General features: G+C 49.7%; 1 protein-coding gene across 2 annotated transcripts in view; it reads right to left on the reverse strand.

The window, feature by feature from the left end:
* LOC146789843 (SEC14-like protein 5) overlaps nt 1-18,258 on the reverse strand; it is a 1,062,444-nt gene that overhangs the window by 987,976 nt on the left and 56,210 nt on the right. The window contains exons 1-2 of one of the 2 annotated variants that reach the window (XM_085632206.1): nt 12,065-12,182; nt 11,542-11,617 (exon numbers count right to left, since the gene is read on the reverse strand). In XM_085632206.1, the coding sequence (XP_085488332.1) occupies nt 11,542-11,604 (63 nt within the window). In that variant the 5' untranslated portion in view covers nt 11,605-11,617; nt 12,065-12,182. Of the gene's footprint in view, nt 1-11,541; nt 11,618-12,064; nt 12,183-18,258 lie in introns of those variants that run through there. The other variant, XM_085632205.1, reaches the window with a different exon arrangement.

Raw genomic sequence — 18,258 nt, forward strand, 5'->3', positions numbered from 1 at the left:
GTGCACAATCAAGAAATCCTTTATCAACTAAAATGATATACATTAGTGAAGGGTCTATATACAATCTACTGAATCTAGGGTACCTAGAATGGGAAGAAATATATAGTGATAAACACAGAAATCTACACATATAGAAGTGCACATAGGTAGTTAACAACAAGGCTGTGTTGTGTTATCCACTGTAGGGCTGTGAGTGTCACCATAGACAAGGAGACCAAAACAAGTAGATGCAAAATCGTGGACTGATCATGGAAATTGCCACCACGGTGGACAATCTACTTAAATTATTGAAAATAGAAAGCTGGTATTGTCTCAAAGTGTAAACTACAATAACTATAGCATGGGCTCTTTACAGAGTGACACATTGGGAGCTCGACTATCAAAAGTAATGACCTATCAATGAGCCAGTACGTAGCTGATTCATTGTTATGCTTTACCACCTTCTTGCCATTCTATGCTGGAAAATTATTATGGAGAAAATGAGCTTCTATATCTTAGCCACGATGTTTAAAAAAATTGGTCTAGTGTAAACAGAAAAGGCAAAATTTGCAGGCATTTCTGTTGTTCAGTTGAAGGGTCTTGCCATGGCCTACAATGATTTGCTTATTCTGCAAAGATCAGCATAAGTGACATTTATATTTCGTATAATGGAGGATGGTATCGGTAAGAAAGCTGCATTTTTTGTCAACTGTCAAACCAAGCTCAACCAACAGTGTATTAAGTGACCTCTCCGCCTGATACTTAGGTGCAACAATGCAAAAAAACGAATTGCTTGTCTATATGTCTTACATTTGTCTTTTCAATTCCAGGCATTTCCATAACGTAGCCCTAAACTGGTTCTCGTCATTTCTGCCACATTGGTAACAAATAGTGAAAGTTGCCATCCTTTCCACGGACCAGATGAGAGTAACTCGTGCAGTCCCTCCAAGCGTCTTTGAACATATACCTAGAACCGCTGAGCACATATGTAGCAAACACAGGAATCAGAACCCACCAATATGCACACAATACACATACAATATTGCTTCATGGCATCCCCGCGCTAGAAATGAGGGTCAAAAACTACAAAAGCGGTGGTGAGATCATTTCCTAAAGCTAAACCAGGAAACTACTGAACACAATCTTCCCTCCACCTAATCCGTAGGCAAATTCACTCAAAGGACTCAAGGTAGATGGTTCCAATCCCTGGTCACCTGTAGTAACACCACCGGGATGCATGCTGGACAGCTCCCGACCACTAGTACCTAGTACCACATATAAACAAGCTGGCTCCATCAATGTATTTCTACTTATATTTACTAAATAAAATAAAATATCTATTATCATTTGAAAAGTGCAGATCACACCTCAGTCCTATTTCTGACGGTTATTACCAAATGCTTTTTTTAAAAAAATTTTTAGAGGACTGCACTTTGTTGTAACGATGCAAAGTGCGCAAGTACTACTTAGTACAGCAGCGCTATAATAACCTTTTAAAGAAAATAAGTACATTTACAAATGTTTTTTTTTTTTTTTTTGAAACCGTTTATTACAGGTCTTAAAAGTATACAAGTATGGGCCCACAACCTTCCGGCCGGCCGCTAGCAATGGTAGGAACATACGACATACATTTATGGAACACGTGGTATTACAGGAGGAGCATTTCTCAGTAGGTAACAATGTCAAAGCCACATCATCCAGGCCCCATTATGCGGTTTCATTTTAAATTAAGAACAACAAAAATTAAAACCACACCCACAAGGCAACCCACAATCAAAAAATAGCAGCACGTGCTCCCCAAGAGGGGGGGATCCCAACTATACACAGAAGTGTGAGGAGGGGGAAGAGAACAGAGCGAGGACTGGGGGAACCCAATGCCCGGCAGCGGGGGAATGAGTCGGCTAAGGGGATGGGGCTGGCGAGGCATCAGGCAGCAGCGGTGGTGCGCAGATACCCCCTCGGTAGGCGTTCCAGGGGCCCCATACTTTCACCCATGTCCCAGGCTTACCCCTCGCCACATACACCACCTTTTCGCGAAACATGCACCAGTCCATGTGTTCTTTCCAGGCCGAGACCGTCGGGGGCCTCTGGGATCCCCACAGTTGAGCAATATCACGCTTGGCTATCATATATCCCAGAGTCACCCACCACGTCTGCGGCGCCGAGTAATCAGTCGGTTCCCACACATTCAACAGGCATCTCCTCGCTTCAGGCAACAGCGCCACATGCGTAACCAGTCGCAGCACCTCATGTACACCACGCCAGAACCCCTCTACCTCCGGGCACTCCCACAAAATATGCATAAAGGTCCCCAAAGCACCACACCCACGCTTACACAACCCATCTCCAGCATAGCCCATACGCAGAAGCCTTGGCCCCGTCATGTAGACCCGGTGGAGTACCTTGAGCTGGACGAAGCGAAGGCGAGCCGGTATGGCCACCTCCTTCGGGGAGGCCACCGCGGAGGTCCAGTCCTCGTCGTCCAACTCCAGCCCGTCGGCAACCCAAGCCGCACGAAGGGCAGTCAACAGGCCCGAGCGGTCGTTTATGAGCTTTTTGTATATAAGTGAGATCGTACTGTCCGGGACGTGCCCATCCAGCATTCTATCCTCCAGGGGGGAATATTCCGGGATGGAGGCAACGTCCGAGAAGACGGAGCCCAGCGCATGACGGACCTGCAAATACGAAAGTATTCACTGCCCTGCAACTGAAATTCCGTCTGCAGCATATCGAACGTTTTAAATCCTCCCCTCGTCCAAAGATCCCCCACTTTACTGATACCTATTATGTCCCACTTCTCGAAGCCCTTAGAGGTCCACAGGGAACCTAACCGCTCAGACGCGTATAGTAGTGATGCCCGGGTCAAACGGTCCTTCCACCCCATAGCAGCATTGGCCGCGTGCCAGACTTGCACCATGACACGCGTGGGGCCCGTCAGACGAGCGTCGGGTGCGCTAGAGTAGAGCGCTCGATTGTAGTCGCCACCTGGCAGGAGCATCTTGTCCATTTCAAATGCCGGGTTTAAGGCGGGCCCGTAGAGGCCATGGTTAATGGCAGCGAGCTGGGAGGCCCAATAGTACCGTTTAATATCCGGGAGGGCAATCCCCCCGTCGAACCATGGGAGCGTCAGCTTAGCCAGAGCAATGCGCGGCCTCCCGTCCCAGAACAGGCGGCGTTGTAGACTCTCCACCTCACGGAAGTAGCGCGCCGGGACCAAGTCCATAGTGTTCTGCAAAGCGTACAGAAAACGCGGCAGAGACATCATCTTGAACAATGCCGCCCGGCCGAGCGGCGAAAGCGGCAGGCGCCGCCAGCGTGCGACATCTACCCGCAGACGCTGGAGGGGGGGAAGCAGATTCCGTTCATACCGGGCCTCCGGGTCCAGAGTAATGAAGACACCCAAGTACCGAAATCCCTGCGGGGCGACCTGGATCGGACAGCCCCGCGGGAGAATAGGAGCCTCCCCAGAGAGAACATATACACACGATTTAGCCCAGTTGATGACGAGACCGGAGTTACGACCAAACGAGTGTAAAACATCAACTAGCACTATAAGTGATTTACGTGGGGAGGCTAGGTACAGAAGGATGTCATCAGCGTATAGGGATACGCGGTCCTCATACTCGGGGGTCCAACGGAGACCACGGATGGAAGGCTCCCACCGCAGCCACTCCGCCAGGGGCTCCAAGGCAAGCGCAAAAAGAAGAGGCGACAAGGGACAGCCCTGTCGCGTGCCCCGGCCCAGCTCAAACGGGGCCGATACTCTTCCGTTCACGACCACCTGCGCCAATGGGCCCGCATACAACAATTTGACCCAACTGATGAATCCTGGGCCGAATCCGAACTTCGCAAGCATCGCCCAGATGTATGGCCACTCAAGCGTATCAAATGCCATGGTGGCGTCTAAGGACGCCAAAATGGCCGGTTCCCGTATAAATGGGACGCGCGCGAGCACCCCATGCAAGCGCCGCAGGTTAAGGGCTGTGTTGCGATGGGGAATAAAGCCAGACTGGTCCTGATGAACCAGATCTCCCACCACACCGACCAGCCGATTGGCGAGTACCTTGGCGAGAATTTTGGGCTCCGCATTCAGTAGTGAGATAGGCCGATAAGAAGTAACCCGATCCCGAGGTCTCCCCTCCTTGTGGATCACCACGATTGTAGCCAGACGCTGGTCAAGCGGGAGGGAGCCCAGCGAGTGGGCCGCGAGGAACATTGCGCGGAGGTGAGGCGCCAATGTATCCGGTCGCAGCTTATACAGCTCGATAGGGATACCGTTCGGGCCCATGGCCTTGCCAGAAGCAACCGAGCGTATAGCGAGGGCGATTTCGTCGGAGGTGGGAGCGGCGTCCAGCGACACCCTGTCCTCCCCGGACAGGGAAGGCAGCGCGATATCCCTGAGCAGGGCACGGGAATCCTCTTCCGAGCAAGAAGAGACCGGGGAATACACCTCGCGGAAATACTCCGCGAAACAGGAGACAATTTCTTCTGGCTCAGTTACACACACACCATTCGTTTTCTCAATCAGCGGGACCACACGATTCGCTCTCTCCTTTTTATCCAACCACGCTATTAGTTTACCAGCCTTATCACCCACATCATACAGTCGCCCCTGCTGTTCTCTACTAAGGCCCCTGGCCGCCTCCGTCACGAGGGCCCTATAAGCCGCCTGTTTGAGCTGGAGGACATGCAGTGCAGCATCCGTCACCCCATCTTCTAGATTACCCTCCAGCTCAGCTATTTCAGCCTCCACCCGGGTCACCTCCTCCCGCTCGCGCCTCCGGGCGTGGGAAATAAGGGATAGGGCCTCCCCTCTAAGTACTGTTTTGAAGGCCTCCCACAGGGAGATAGCTGAAGGCACTGACCCCACATTCTCCTCGAAATAGCGCTGGAGGGATTTAATCAAGTCAGCGCGAATGGTGGGGTCGCGCAGGTACCAGGAATTGATTGGGACCACCCTGCTCTCAGCCCTCGGAAAGACATCAAAATGCAACAATAGCGGGGAGTGGTCCGAGATACCCCGTGCCAAATGGCGTACCTCCCCCACCCTCCCGACATGGGCCGCCGGGACAAGGACATAATGAAGCCGTGAGAGACTACCATGGGCCCCCGAGTGGAAAGTGTATTGCAGCTGCGTGGGATGTTTTAAGCGCCAGCAGTCCACCAATCCCAGTGTATCCAAGAGGCCGGGTAGCCACGCCTGTGCCCGGGGGAGGTCCCTAGGGGGGTGACGATCCACAGTCCCAGAAACCATCGCGTTGAAATCCCCCCCCACCACCAGAAGCCCCCCCGGAAGGCCAAGGAGGAGGCGCCCCAGATCTGCAAAGGTGGTCGACTGCAACCCCGGTGGGACGTACACTGACACAAAGACAACCACTTTGCCCTCCATTCTCCCCACCAAGACAGTGTAACGTCCCCTGTCATCGTGGAGCACCTCATCAATTTCTAACGGGAGCGAGTTCTTTACCATGATACCCACACCCCTCGAACCTGACGTGAAGCCCGAGTGGGCCACGAGGCGGTAGCCACGCCGATTCATGGCGTAGAAGGAATTGCCAATAAGGTGTGTCTCCTGCAGGAAGACCACATCAGGCGAGAGTCGCTTCAGATACTGTAGGACCACACCTCGTTTGATCCTGTCCCCCAGTCCATTGACGTTCCAAGACAACAAAGTTAATTCCCTACCCCCCATCATACACAGAAACCATCCTTCGTTCCCCCGAGAGCACAGTAGAACCAACACAAAAAAAGGGTTGCCTTGTGATAATAACGAACAACACCCCATCCCTGCCCACCCACCCCAACAAAACTCCCCCCTCCCTGCACCCCTGCATGAGCCCAGACAGCCCCCCCAACGTGCAGTGTGCCTGTCGCCCCATAGATAGTTAAACTAACTAGACCCCCAGAGGAGGAGGGAGAACCCCCAAGAGACCCCACACAACCTCCATAGGAGGGGAACTTAAGCAATCCGACGTATAGTCAAAAGTGGCACCATTTTGGTCCCGAGCGAGGCCTAATATTAGTCCCTCAGTCTTGATCCGGCGAGCCCTCTCCCCCGGCCGCTCCCCCCCCCGCCACCCCGATCCCGATCTCCAGACAGAGTATCCAGCCAGTCCCCGGCCGCTTCGGGGCGATCAAAAAAGTGTGTGCGACCTTCCACCTCCACTCGCAGCTTAGCTGGGAAAAGCATGGCGTATTTGAGATTTAGGTCCCGAAGACGGCGCTTGACACCAAGGAAGCTCAGTCTCTGCTTCTGGACCGCAGGGGTGAAATCAGGATAGAAATTAATGTCCATATTGTCAAGTCTAATCGGTCCCTGTAGTCTGGAGGATTGGAGGATAGCGTCTCTGTCCCGAAAATTAAAAATCCGGGCGATGAGAGGTCTCGGAGCGGCTCCGACCTTAGGCCTTCCCCCGGGAACCCTGTGGGCCCTCTCCACAGCAAAGAATTTACTCAACCCCCGTGGCTGGAGATGGGTAACAATCAGGTCTTCCACGAAAAGGTCCGCCGCCGCTTCCTCACGTCCCTCAGGCACCCCGATGATACGGATGTGTTCCTCCGGGCCCGACTCTCGGAGTCCTCCAGGCGACGATCCATCAGCGCACTCACCCGAGCAAGCCGGCGCACCTCCGTTTGCAGGGCCGCCACATCTGTCGTAAGGCCCGATGCGGTGTGGGCCAAAGAATCAACTCGGTCGTTGGTCTTGGAGAGATCGGCCCTTATAAGGCCAACATCTACGAGGACCGAGTCGATCTTCTGCGCCAGTGTGTCAAAACGCTGGCCCACAGAGGCCTTCATCTCGGCGATGGCGCCCATGACATCACGCAGAGTCAGATCCGTGGGCAGATCGGGGGCATCAGTAGGGCCCTCAGGGGACCTGCGTGGCACCTCAGGAGATCCCTTCTGGAGGGTATAGCGATCCATGCTGTTGGACTGATGGGCTGTGCCACGCCGGGTCGATTTTACCTTTGCCCGATCGCCATCTTGTTTCGTGGCCATGGTCCCAGTCTCCCGATCGCACCAGCCACGTCGTGAAGGGCGGGCAAGCCGGTCCACGGGCTCCGGAGGGGTGCCACCCCAGATCTGCGGGGCGGATCACAGCCGGCGGGCAGGCAGGGTCCCCCAGCGAGGCCACACCAACACACAAAGCCCCGCGACCCAACCTCGCATATACAGCAAGGAGGGTGCGAAAGCGAAAGTGAAAGTGCGGGTTACGCGAGCCACCAAGCCCTGCCCGCCGCTGTTATTCACTTCGTCCCTGGATCGCCCCACAACGCAAATCCGGGGTTCGGCTAGGAGAAGGCCGCAAACCTCAATCGGTGCTAGAGTCGGTGTCCGAGGTCCGATTTGGAAGCGGAAAACGGGCGCCACCTCAGCTCGGGCTCACCAACACAGTCCCCTCATCTGGGACAGGATATGGTCAGGATATTCATAGGAGGTCGCGGAGGTCCTCGGGAGCCTCGCACCTACGCGGCCATCTTGGTTGCGCGCTAGGCTCCTCCTCCACATTTACAAATGTTATATTCGATTGATTCTTTTGCCGCTCTGGTGAGGATGAAGCAATTGGAAATCCTCTCTGGGAACATTTTCTTCGGCATTTTAAGCTTACACGACTTTCTGCATCATATGTGCCGCTTCATACATAAATCCACAACTATGTCACTTGTGAGAGGTAGACCCACCCTGACGGAAGTTACGGCTGACTCAATGGGCAGGCATGTATGTAACGAATTTCAACCATGTGTACATCAGTTCTGTCTATCCCACCCCCTCGTTCTGTTAAATAAACGTGAATTCCAGAGGCGGTCACAGGGTTAAAGGACTCTTAAAATAATAATAAAAAAGTGTCAGTCCCCCTGTAAATTTTATTCACCCCCCCCCACACACACACACACAGACACAGTCGCGGCTCGTGGGGGGGGGTCGCGCACGGGAGAAATGAAGTATTAAACAAAAAACTAAACTTACCTTACAGCCGGTCCACGCCACCTCTCAGACCTCTGCTCCCCTTGGCGCCTTCACGAACGGCACTGGAGGGGCCTGCCAACCCCTCTCAGCCAATCCTGGCACTGCCAGCAGCGCCAGGATTGGCTGACGGCACAGCTTACGCTACGCCCGCCGCCTGCCCATTAGGAGACCGAGGGGCTCCTAATGGGCATGCGCAAGCCAGTGCAAATACAAGTGCGCATGACTGGGCATGGGTGAAAATTCGCTCACCTTCCCCACTCATGCGCACTTGTGCTGCTGCCTGTTGTCCCTGGTCTGACAATCGTGTCAGTCAACATGACGCCGGACCGCCCACCCCCTTCAGACTCTGAAGGGGGTGGGCGGTCCGACGTCATGCTGACTGACATGATTGTCAGTTGGTTCTCCCTCGGCGTCTTTGAACTAAAGTGTTTACTTAAGACAAGTTTAGAAATGCCGAGGGAGCTACGAGCGGGAGCTACGGGCGGGGGGCTACGCCCCAACGCTCCCAATGGACGCACCGCCACTGGGTTGGTGTCTCCTCTATGTAGCTTGGCTGCAATGCTCCTGGGGGTGGGTTGCCTAAGATGTCCGTGGGCTGTTGTAGGGCGTCAGTGTTGAAGGTGTGGTGGTCCTCTCCAGCATCACTGATGAGTAGTCTGGTCTGCTCTGCTGGAGGTGTTGTTTGTTTCTCTGCAATGTGAAGGGGAGATGCATGTTGACATTGTGTTGACATGTGAGTTGGTGCATTGTTCTGGTTTACATGCAGATTGTGTGACGATGTACATTGTGACTGTTTGGGAGGTGCAGTATATTTGATGCGGGACAGTGGACATTTGGACTACATGACATAGGTGAGGTTGTAAATGTACGTTTCCATCTCGCAGTTTCCTGCTATGTTACATTTGATTGGCCTGTTTCTGCGCATGGGCGGACCCAGTTGTGTCCTCTGTTCTGCAGTGTTGGGGTTGCACTTTGTACCACATTGTTGTTGGATGTGCTGTTATTGCTATGTGTGTGTGCTGCAGTGTGCCACGGGGATCAGGGACATGATCCAGGGTAATTGTGGTTGTGCAGTGTGCTACACATCGTCGTGCATGTGTGCCATTGTGCCCATCTCCCCCCGTCCCCCCAGTCCCTGGTCGTTACTCACCCGGTTGATGTTGTGCCAGTTCCTATCGACCTGTGTCCGGACTCCCATCTCCTTACGCTGTCTCCACCCTGATGACTGTGACCTCCATTTGCTCCAGCTCCTCCTGTGGCGCAGGACTCCCACCTCCTGTCGCCGTTGCTGCCTTCCTGTTGGCAGCGGGTTTGTGCTTGGCTTGGCTTTTCACATCGTGCCAGCGCCTCTTGTCCTCCTCCATAGGCCTCCTCGACACTCCGACTGCATTCACATTTCTCATATTGACGTTCAGTGGATGGTGGTGTTCTGTCACCTCCGTGACGCTGATCTGGTTTTCCTGTGGACTGCACCCCGTCTGCCTCTTCCTCTTCTCCTTGGCCTTCCCCGACCACGAGGTTCCTTGGTGGTGGTCTGTGGGGCTTGTGGGGTTCACGTTGGCCTCTGCACTCGGTCCGGGAGCATCCATGGTGCTACGCAGTTTCTTGTTTTCTTCCTTTTTTTTGTTGCTTTTATGGCGCTTTTTCCCGTAGGACGCGTGGGAATTGCAGGACTGTTGCTGGTTTCACAAATTTTTGTATCGCGGTTGGCCTCATCGCAACTTTTTTGGCGTTCGTGTTTTGCATTTTTGCGGCGTCGCGTGGTGTTTAACACGGTCATTTGACGCGTGATCGTGTGGCTATCGCATGGTGCCGCCAGGTTGAGAATACTACGTTAACATGGCATTGTTTGCTCTCTCTGCACAGAGCAGTGGATCCAGAACACATGCCCATCCAGTGCTTGCCCTCTCTGCAGAGAGCAGTGGATCCAGAAAACATGCCCCTCCAATGCTTGCCCTCTCTGCACAGAGCAGTGGATTCAGAACACATGCCCATCCAATGCTTGCCCTCTCTGCACAGATCAGTGGATCCAGAACACATGCCCCTCCAATGCTTGCCCTCTCTGCACAGAGCAGTGGATCCAGAACACATGCCCATCCAATGCTTGCCCTCTCTGCAGAGAGCAGTGGATCCAGAACACATGCCCATCCAGTGCTTGCCCTCTCTGCACAGAGCAGTGGATCCAGAAAACATGCCCCTCCAATGCTTGCCCTCTCTGCACAGAGCAGTGGATCCAGAACACATGCCCATCCAATGCTTGCCCTCTCTGCACAGAGCAGTGGATCCAGAACACATGCCCCTCCAATGCTTGCCCTCTCTGCACAGAGCAGTGGATCCAGAACACATGCCCATCCAATGCTTGCCCTCTCTGCACAGAGCAGTGGATCCAGAACACATACCCCTCCAATGCTTGCCCTCTCTGCACAGAGCAGTGGATCCAGAACACATACCCCTCCAATGCTTGCCCTCTCTGCACAGAGCAGTGGATCCAGAACACATGCCCCTCCAATGCTTGCCCTCTCTGCACAGAGCAGTGGATCCAGAACACATGCCCATCCAATGCTTGCCCTCTCTGCACAGAGCAGTGGATCCAGAACACATACCCCTCCAATGCTTGCCCTCTCTGCACAGAGCAGTGGATCCAGAACACATACCCCTCCAATGCTTGCCCTCTCTGCACAGAGCAGTGGATCCAGAACACATACCCCTCCAATGCTTGCCCTCTCTACACAGAGCAGTGGATCCAGCCGCAGTTGTGGTTCTGAGCAAATGCACCTGAAGGGGGTACACAGTTGTCAAAACATTGACAAGGGGAAAGAAAGTAAAAGAAAATGCAGTGCTTACAGGTGAGTGGTTATTGTGTGTGTTGGGTTGGTGAAGTGAAGGAGAGAAAGTGAAAAGGGGGTGATGAAGAAAGATGAGGTGTAAATATGCAGCTGGAAGAGATGTGACATGAAAATGGGTGTACATTTCAAACATCCGGTGAACATAGAGGGAGTGATTGATATACTCTAAAGACCACTACCCCTCCCACAGGGCTCAGTAATGTTTAAATGCACAATCTCACAATTTTAGATTTGTAACATGTTCAGTATTTACCACAAAATCATTGTTGTTACTATTTATCTAACACAGCTAACAACCCTAGACAAAGCTCATAGTTCTGGTTGGTTTTAGGCGTATGTCACTTGTGTTATATGTCTGGATGCAATAATAGAAAGCTCAGAGAGCGACACTCGTATTGGCCTGGTGGAACACTATAGGAATCACACAAATGTAGTTAACATGTTTATGCCGCGCGCATAATTGCATAGGCCACATCCCTTTTCCAGACCCCCATCCTTTTTTCATCCCACTTAAAGCACTGGCCAGGTCTGCCGTATTACACCTAATATGATGCCATTGGATAAACCGGTCAGTAGTGGGAACATCACTGGACACAGACATGGTGAACAATGTCCATGCGGTGGGCTTATTCCCCTGCCTGGTCGTCGTTCACGACAGAATCCACGTGGCCTTCACCTCTATCTAACACACTCACAGCTCTGTCTGCTCCGGGCACTCTGAACGTAAACAAATGTTGGTTTCACTCACCGCCATGACGAGCTCGAAGGGATGCTTGTACACCCGCATCGGGGACTGGTACTTTTGCACCATGTTCAGCCAGCACCTGCGAAGAAGCAAGGGAAAGGTGCGTGAGAGAACGCGCCACACCTGGGCTGCAGCACTACGCAAACTCCGCCCTATAAATCACACCCACGGGGTGCACGTCCTGAAAGAGTGCGTGCGGTGTGAGAAGGAGTTCAGGCGACGTGATCAACACACTTGTGACTTGCAGCCTCTGCTAAAGCTCTCTGTTATTGTGCCGAGCCGAGTCCCAAGTTCCATGACGGCTAGTCACACAAGCTGGAAAACGGGCCGGGGTACCCACTACCAGCCCACCGGTTCAGCGACCGGGCTCTCAAAACAGTACAACTCAAAAGCCCCTGGTCCTTTTGGAACACTTTAAACCACCAGAAATATATGTCAAAGACGAAACAGCGACGATGGCATAAAGATAACATAGCACAGTGTAGACAACAATACAACGCAGGGCTGGAATGGTAAATTATCTTACACACAAAGCACTGTCAACTGTCCAAGCCTTTCAGAATAGCGCAGACATCACTATTGTTGTGCACTTCTTTGTGGAGGTGGCATCCTTGAGAGCACCGTGCGTGCTAGCTGCTGCCGAGTGAGATCTTTAATTAGTAGTGAGGCTCTTCCATGGAGAATCCCTTAGGGGGCACCAGGAGGAGGTGTCGGCACGATTGACGCACTATAGGGCTCACTGAGAGGCCACGGCGGACTCCCATGGGGCAGGAAGCCGTATTGGAAAATGCAGAGTCCCAAGCCATCAAGGGCTGGCCTGTTGGAGCCGTACAGACCCCTCCCACCAACGGGCTGGGCTGGCGGCAGCAGGTATCTCCCTCCCAGCTACAGCAGTTTCATTTGAAATCACACTTATACATCACAGGCTCTTAATGACAATGTGCAATTAGCACTTTGGATATACAGCGTAGTTTAATGATATTAATAAAGTATGGAGTTTCAATGTTTTCCTGATATGTTCCATAGTAGAGTAGTATAAACATATATGATGTGTGCACACTAATGTTTAAGATTTCTTATGAAAAAGTAGTTCTTGTTGATTCCTGTATCTATGCTTTAACATGTAACATGCAGTCATATGTACTCATGTGACCTTCTTCCACATAATATTCAAGTATGTGTACTAATGATAAATGTGCGCGCACCTATATTCAAATGTCATGTGCACACTAACTACTGTGCATGACCAAGTGCTTGAAGCTTCTGAATTTTAGCATTTAACTTTCACATGAGAATTGTTCCGCTTAAATGTCTCTCCTTTGCAGGTGTGATACAATGCTTCCGTAGCGAGAGTAGGGCATTGTTTGTTCGTAGCGATTGTAAGGTACAAGAGGAATTTCGGGCCAAGAAGAAGAGAGTGTTAACGAGGTGGAGACAAGTTCTCATGGTGGAGAAGGGACGTTCAAGGACAATCGAATGTGCTTGATGAAGAGGGTAGGGTAAGAGTTGAAAGTTGCTAAATTCTACTTAGGACAATGGAAAGTACTGGGAAAATGATAACGTTGGTTACCTTAAATACTTTGGGCCTTATGTAGGTAAATTACATTTACCACTTCATAAATACCGAATTTTACCGATTCGGTATTTATGAATCGGTAAATGTAATGTAGGTAAAAAAATACCGATTCGGTAAGTGTCGGTATTTTAGAATCGGTATTTACCGATTCGGTAATGGTAACCTGTATCTCATTGATTCCTATGGGCCAGGAGGCCCATAGGAATCAATGGGAAGCCAGTTACCATTACCGAATCGGTAAATACCGAATCGGTAATGGGGGGAGCTCAATCAAGGGTGGCAGGGTGTCACATTGACACCCTGTTGCACCCCTGATTCCTGCATGTGTGCACATGTGGCACACATACATGCCCTAAGGGCATGTGTGTCTGCCACATTGCACACATATACGGGCCAAATAATGCATTACCTGAGACCTTCGTCATTTACCACCAACTTTCAGTTGGTGGTAAATAACGAATCCCCACACCCACCACACACTCTCCCTACATCTCATTCCTGTATTCGGTATTTACCGAATCGGTAAAATTACCGAATCGGTAATTTTACCGATTCGGTAACTTACCGAATACAGAAATGATCCCCCTACATAACAAAAGCCTAAGGGCCATATGTAGGTAGCCCAATACCGGTCGGTAACGGTATATTTACCGAAAATCGGCCGTTACCGACCGGTATTGGGCTACCTACATATGGCCCTTTGTGTGATAATAGATGTATTGTTAGTTTGAGGGCAGAGACCTTTAGGTTTTTATGAGGTTCAGAGTTTTTATGCAGTTCCTCTCACTGTGCTGCTTCATGCTATACTTTTAGGCTTGGAGTACTTTTACGGAAGACTCTATCATACAGACACCTGTTTCTTGCTCCCCCTATTTGATCGGGGTTTCCCGCAAGTTACTATAGAGTAGGGTAGACTAGATTTGATTAGAAATACTAATGACCAGGTAGGAAGATCGAATTCTGCTAATAAATCTTCAGATTTAGTTTCTCATCTTTTGTATCGCAGCCACCGAGTTCTTGGCAGTGGCGGCCAGCACGGCTCATGGGTGGTGAGGCAGGCAGAGGGGCAGGGGTCACACTGGGAACAATATAACATAAAATAATACACTTACTTTTCCGCCAGGTCCTGTGTCTCTGCTCCTGCTCTCCTCCGTCTCGGACAGAACTACAGCCAGGCTCCCCTGACCAATCACAATGCTGCAATGCAGCATTGTGATTGGTCTGAGCGCCGTGATACAGCACTCAGCCAGGGGCTGGAGGGGGGGCATGTTCGTCACGTAGGATGTAATGCAGCCTGCATGGAGAACAGGGACAGTGCACATGACTGTTTTGGGCGGCCCGATAGGGCCTACCAAACAGTAATTGAGCACTTAATGAGGGTAGAACCACTCCTCCACTGCTCTGCAGACCAGCCCTGTCACGCAAAGCTGCCGCTGCAAGAGGACAAAATAAAATGATAATAACATTATGTTATTATCATTTTATGTTTTCCTGCTTCAAGGCAGTGGGGTGACACGCCTACCCCCTAGCGGAGGAGCCGCCCCTGGTTCTTGATGTGCTTCCTGTTGTTTAGACTGAATCTCAACAGGAGATTTGGACTCATTCTTGTGATATTATGTTTGTAGAATATGGTTTTGAGACTCATCTATATCATTTTGATTCCGAGTCTAATAAAATCCTTTAACTTTCTCCAGTAGTCCTAGTTTATTGTGTGACTAATTGGTTACACTGTTACTGAGCTATGTAATGTATGTTTACTCCTCTCAAGTAACGGTCAAAGGTCCCCTGACGAAAGGAAGACAATCAACATGATTAGAGAGTTCTCAGATGGTAGCATAACGACGGTGGTTCTGAACTCGATGGATCGGTGAAGTTCCAGTGGATCGGAAGAGAGTGGTGGATGCAGTGGAGGTGTGAGTATTAATAGGGTTGTGTGCTGCAATGCCTTATACGTAGTTTATGGTTTGTATGACAGTGGTGTGAGGTCTTGCGGAGCTGTTCATGTGTTGTGTGAGTGTAGGCTAAAGTTGAAGTTGTTATCGGGTCCGAAGTGACGTAAGATCCCCCGATGATGTTTAAAGCGTAGAAGACACTGTATTGTGATTTATCTGCTAGCGTTTTGTGGGGTTTGTCGTGAGACATCTTTGATGGCCCAAATGACATAAGGACCTTATTTCTATGCATCAAAGAAATTCCCATTCTGTTGAAATGTTGTTTATTAGAAAACGTACATAGGACCTGATGTATAGCCGCCTTACTAGGTATGAATAAGCCATTTTGGTGGCAGAGAATATCACGTTAAAATGTTGTGCTGTCCTGAACCCTACTACACTGCTGCCTCTTCCTGATTGTGATGTTGATCCTGATGAAGTAGACTATGACTGCCTTGATGTTACTGAGGCGTGCACCAAACCAAGACCAGATATGCAATACTAACCGCTACCTGAATCTGACTGTGCGCTCTTTGTGGATGGCTTGTGTTTGCAAGACCAAGGGCGAACTCTGAGAGCTGTCTCTAAGCAGTCTCTACTGTCTTCAGAGTAGTGTAAGCTGCCTGGTTACCTGTAGTATTCTCCACTCAGGTAGCTGAATTGATTGTTCTCACTAGAACATGCTATGCTTCAGATCAACAGAAGGTGTCGACTTTCACCAATAGTCAGTACCAATTTAGTGTGGTGCATGACTTCGGATAGTTAGGGCCTTAAAGGGGGTTCATGACTTCGTCAGGTTACCCCATTCGTAATAGAGAACAAGTACGAAAACTGTTGGAAGCTTTGCAGATACATGCACAGATTGCGGTCGTAAAATGTTCCGCACTTTGCAGGGGAGCTGATAATGTGACTGTTGGCAACATGTATGTCAATGAGGTTGCAAAATACTGTGCTCACACCGCTTGCACTTTCAATGGAGAGTATGGAGAGAGGAGATGAAACCAATTACAACCTCTTGCTAACAGTTGCCAATATGTGGGAAGAAGTTAAAAGGCTGCAAGAAGTGACAGAGGCTGAACTGCAGGGCTGGGTAGAAGCAGGTTATTTAAAAAGAGATGATGACATTTGTGTTTCAGGAGATGGAATACCTGTGTTGCCTAACAGTTTGTTTCCACCTATGGCTAGACGTTATCATGGACTGATGCATGTGGGAAGGGATGCTATGGTTAGGTTTTTTCGGCAGATGTGGTGTAATCCTAAGTTTAGATGCATGGCAAAACCATTGTGTCATAGGTGCGTTGTTTGACAACAGATGAAAGTGGGGAAAAGTACTGCAGCCACACTGAGTCATATAGGGAGGTTAGGAGGTCCCTTCAACAGGATGCAGCTTGACTTGACTTAAGCAGAGAAAGAGCGAGGTTCAGAGTGGACAACATTGAAGCCCCAGCCGAGGATTCTGTAAGCACTTGAAACATAAGGTGTGCCTCTGTACTGCATTTAGCAAGTATGCACCTAACTGCACTAAAGGGAATCCTACACTAAGGTCCCAGTGGGGGCATTAGGGGGACATGCCCTGAAATGCCAGCAGGGGAGGATAAACTGAGGAACATGGGGTCAGTCGGGCTGCACTCGGGACGGTGGATCTATATTGCACTCAATAGAATGTTATACTATATATTGTGTGTGGGGGGTTCAACCCTATTTTACACCTAAGAAAGTGGAGAGGGTTACCTCATAGCCATGCTTCAGTCATATCATGTGTACACATAGATCATACCTCGCTACTAGGTGTTGGGCCAACCATGTTATTGGTACCACTTGGGTGAGATGGGGTTTAATATGATTTATTGGCAAGGTATGGATGCCTAGAGATGGAAAATATGTGATAGCAAATCAAATATCTTTGTCTTTTGTGTGTTACCACTCCACTCCCCAAGATATTTTGATGTAAACGGAAATGTTTCCATGATTTTAATTATTGTGAATTTTATTATTAAAAATGACAATTACAGTAAATGTGATCATATAAATTGATAATAATTATAATAGGTGTATTCCTCAAACATCTTTATCATGAAAATGGAGATCTCTCCGCATTTTGGATGTTGTATGGGAATAATGTTGAAAATGTCTTGCTGGTTCTGCTGTGCGTTGCTCAAAAAGGTAATTGGCCTTTACATCTTACTGCTGCTTGCTCCATGATCCCATGGTGTTTTGCGTATGACAGGATGAACTACACTAGGTATCTTCCTGTATACTATGCCGACATGACATTATGTGCAGTGAAACATCCAGAGATACACCTAAACTTCATCAATGGATGCTTTTCAGTTCAACTGTCAGATCTTCATCCGTTTGGATGAGTTCTGGTTGGTCAAGTGATAGAGGTAACAGGCAACAAAGACACGCAGACTCCGGATGGTAGGACATGGTTTAACCTCAAGACCGGTGCTGTGAAAAGATATTACATGACAGCTGAACAAAAAAAAGCACCTTTTTGGGTCAGATAAAGGAAATGGTTTGTAACAACAGATCAGCTCTTACTCAAGCAGACCTACCCAAGTCACAAATTGAAAAAGACAAAGATAGTGTGACAAGAGCTGGTAGTCTGTTCAAGGCTGGATAAACCCATATGTTGGGCAATATGATCTTATTAGTCTCTCCACTGCAAAAAAAGGCATTGCAAGACATAGTATCTGCCATAATGAAGGCGCATCAAATAGGTGAACAGTACTATATAGACTTCAAACTTGAGCGACTTGAGAATAATCCACCTATTAAGAAGTTTCATTACCCTATGAAAATGAAAAAGCAAAAAATCTTCACTAGCATGTCTAACAAGAAAGCACTGAACAGCAATGGCCGGACAATCATCATGAACGCAGAGAAAGTACTATTTGGTTGAATCTTTGTGACAGCACAGAATCTGAACCTTTTAAATCTAGGATGTACTCTCTCATCCCTTAGGACCTTTACCTCAGGCTTTAGCAACACCAGAAGGTATGTTGCGAAAGACAAAAAAAGCTGTTGTAGCAACATGCTTTCAGAAAAACATTACCCCTGCTGAGGAAATACCTGAAAATTCAGCTGCGCTGATTGGTGGTATGGTTCTTGTTCAGAGAGTAAAAGGACAGAAATCAAACTTTGGTGAGGGGTCTATGCCTGTCTTGTCCATAGCTTTGTGTGATGGAAATAGGAGTCAAAGAATCAATG

Source organism: Triturus cristatus, chromosome 10 (assembly GCF_964204655.1).
Source record: "Triturus cristatus chromosome 10, aTriCri1.1, whole genome shotgun sequence".
Classification (NCBI taxonomy): domain Eukaryota; kingdom Metazoa; phylum Chordata; class Amphibia; order Caudata; family Salamandridae; genus Triturus; species Triturus cristatus.